The sequence below is a fragment of the Hipposideros armiger genome, unplaced genomic scaffold, assembly GCF_001890085.2.
Source record: "Hipposideros armiger isolate ML-2016 unplaced genomic scaffold, ASM189008v1 scaffold_523, whole genome shotgun sequence".
Classification (NCBI taxonomy): Eukaryota; Metazoa; Chordata; class Mammalia; order Chiroptera; family Hipposideridae; genus Hipposideros; species Hipposideros armiger.
The window spans coordinates 381825-383295 of NW_017731873.1; the positions used below are offsets into that span (position 1 = coordinate 381825).

The 1471-nt window shown below is 60.9% G+C and overlaps 1 protein-coding gene across 1 annotated transcript in view; it reads right to left on the minus strand.

Annotated features, from left to right (window-relative positions):
• Positions 1-1218, minus strand: part of FAM162B (family with sequence similarity 162 member B) — a 7133-nt gene extending 5915 nt beyond the window's left edge. Inside the window, exons 1-2 of the mRNA XM_019668275.1 lie at positions 909-1218; positions 649-760 (exon numbers count right to left, since the gene is read on the minus strand). Coding sequence (XP_019523820.1) covers positions 649-760; positions 909-1068 — 272 coding nt within the window. The 5' untranslated portion in view covers positions 1069-1218. The remainder of the gene's footprint in view (positions 1-648; positions 761-908) is intronic.
• Positions 1219-1471: the final 253 nt, after the last annotated feature.

Below are 1471 nucleotides of genomic sequence, written 5' to 3' on the forward strand. Positions count from 1 at the left end.
CCTCCCTCCCTCCCTTCCTCCCTTCCTTTCTTTTTAAACAAGCTACGTTTACCCTGGAGGTAAGCTGTCAGCTTGTTTTATCATTTATCGAATCTCCATCTTGAGTTTGGGATGGTGAAGGGGCCAGTAATGCTGATGCCCCGAGGGTTCTAGCCAGACTAAACCGGTGCTCAGAAGGCTGTAGAGCCACGTGCGCTAGGCGGCTCTCGCCCCAGAAAAGGAGGTCGTGCGGTTGCGGCTTCTTCCCAGGGACTCTCTAGCTACCCCACAGGCCATGATGCTTCCTTGGGTGGGGCAGGGAGACACCCCCGACGCCTGGCGGCCCCGCAGCCACCCAGGGTGCTAGGAGCTCATTGGGGGCGGGTATCTGGGTGATGGTGGAAGTGTCCACTCAACTTTTCGGTTTTCACCCCACTTCGACAGTCTCCCTGTAAGCTTAGCTGCCCACAGTTTAATCAAGGAACTTGACAGTAACTGCACTAGGGGAGCATAGGTAAATTCCTCAAGGTGGTAGGTGTTATGCGTGACTATTTTGTGGCACTGCGGCCGCCTTCGCTCCAGGGTGCGCCCAGGTCGGAGAGTGGATGGACCTCGCACCCCTCGAGGCACGGGCTGGACCCTCCCCAGGGAGGCATAGAATACACTTACGGGATCCGAGGCGGGATGTCCTCCATCGCTTTGAAACGGCCAGTCCACAGCAGGATTTTCTTGTCGAATTGGGAGGGCTTGTGCTCGGCGGGGACCCTGTGCACCTTCCCTGCTGCGAAAGCGACAGGGATGGACGGCGAAGCCCACAGAACCACGGCATAGCGTGTACGCGCGCGCTTTGCCTCGACGCCCCAACCCCAGCTCCTCGCCCATCCTGCCGCAGCCCCCCACCTCCTAGGCTACTCCCAGTCCCGACTCACCCGAACCCTGGGGCCCAGAGCCGCTGGGAGCCCCACCGCTGGAGTAACGGAGGGTCCGGAAAGGCGCGATGGGCAGCTGCGCGGCCTCTCGAGGAGCCCTCGGGGCGCAGAGGATGCGCCCCGGGCGGAGACGTAGGAGGCTCTCGGCGGCTGCGAGCATGTTGCGCTCTGTTCCCTCGCGGGCAGGCGCTGGTCAAACCGGAGCGCGGGCTTCTGGCACCCCTGCGAGGCCCCGCGGCGCTCCCAGGGGATCCCAGACGCCCAGCTGGAGTGTCTGACGCACACAAACTCGGCTCTTGGTCCCCGCCCCCGGTTGGCGACCTCCGACCAGTGCGTCACGACTCTTAAGTGCTGATTCCCTCTGCAAGCGGACCCCTGGGAGCGGCCTGCTCTGCTTAGCGCTGGGCCGCAGAGAATCACCATCTCTTGAGACAACTCCCTGCAGCACGTTTTAAAGGCATTTCCTTGTGTTGAGTAAAAGCGTGTTTCTATCAGGCGTTCACCCTTTGGTTCCACTGTTTGGTACCCAAGAGAATAAATCTAAATCCTCTCCGCCAGGAAGA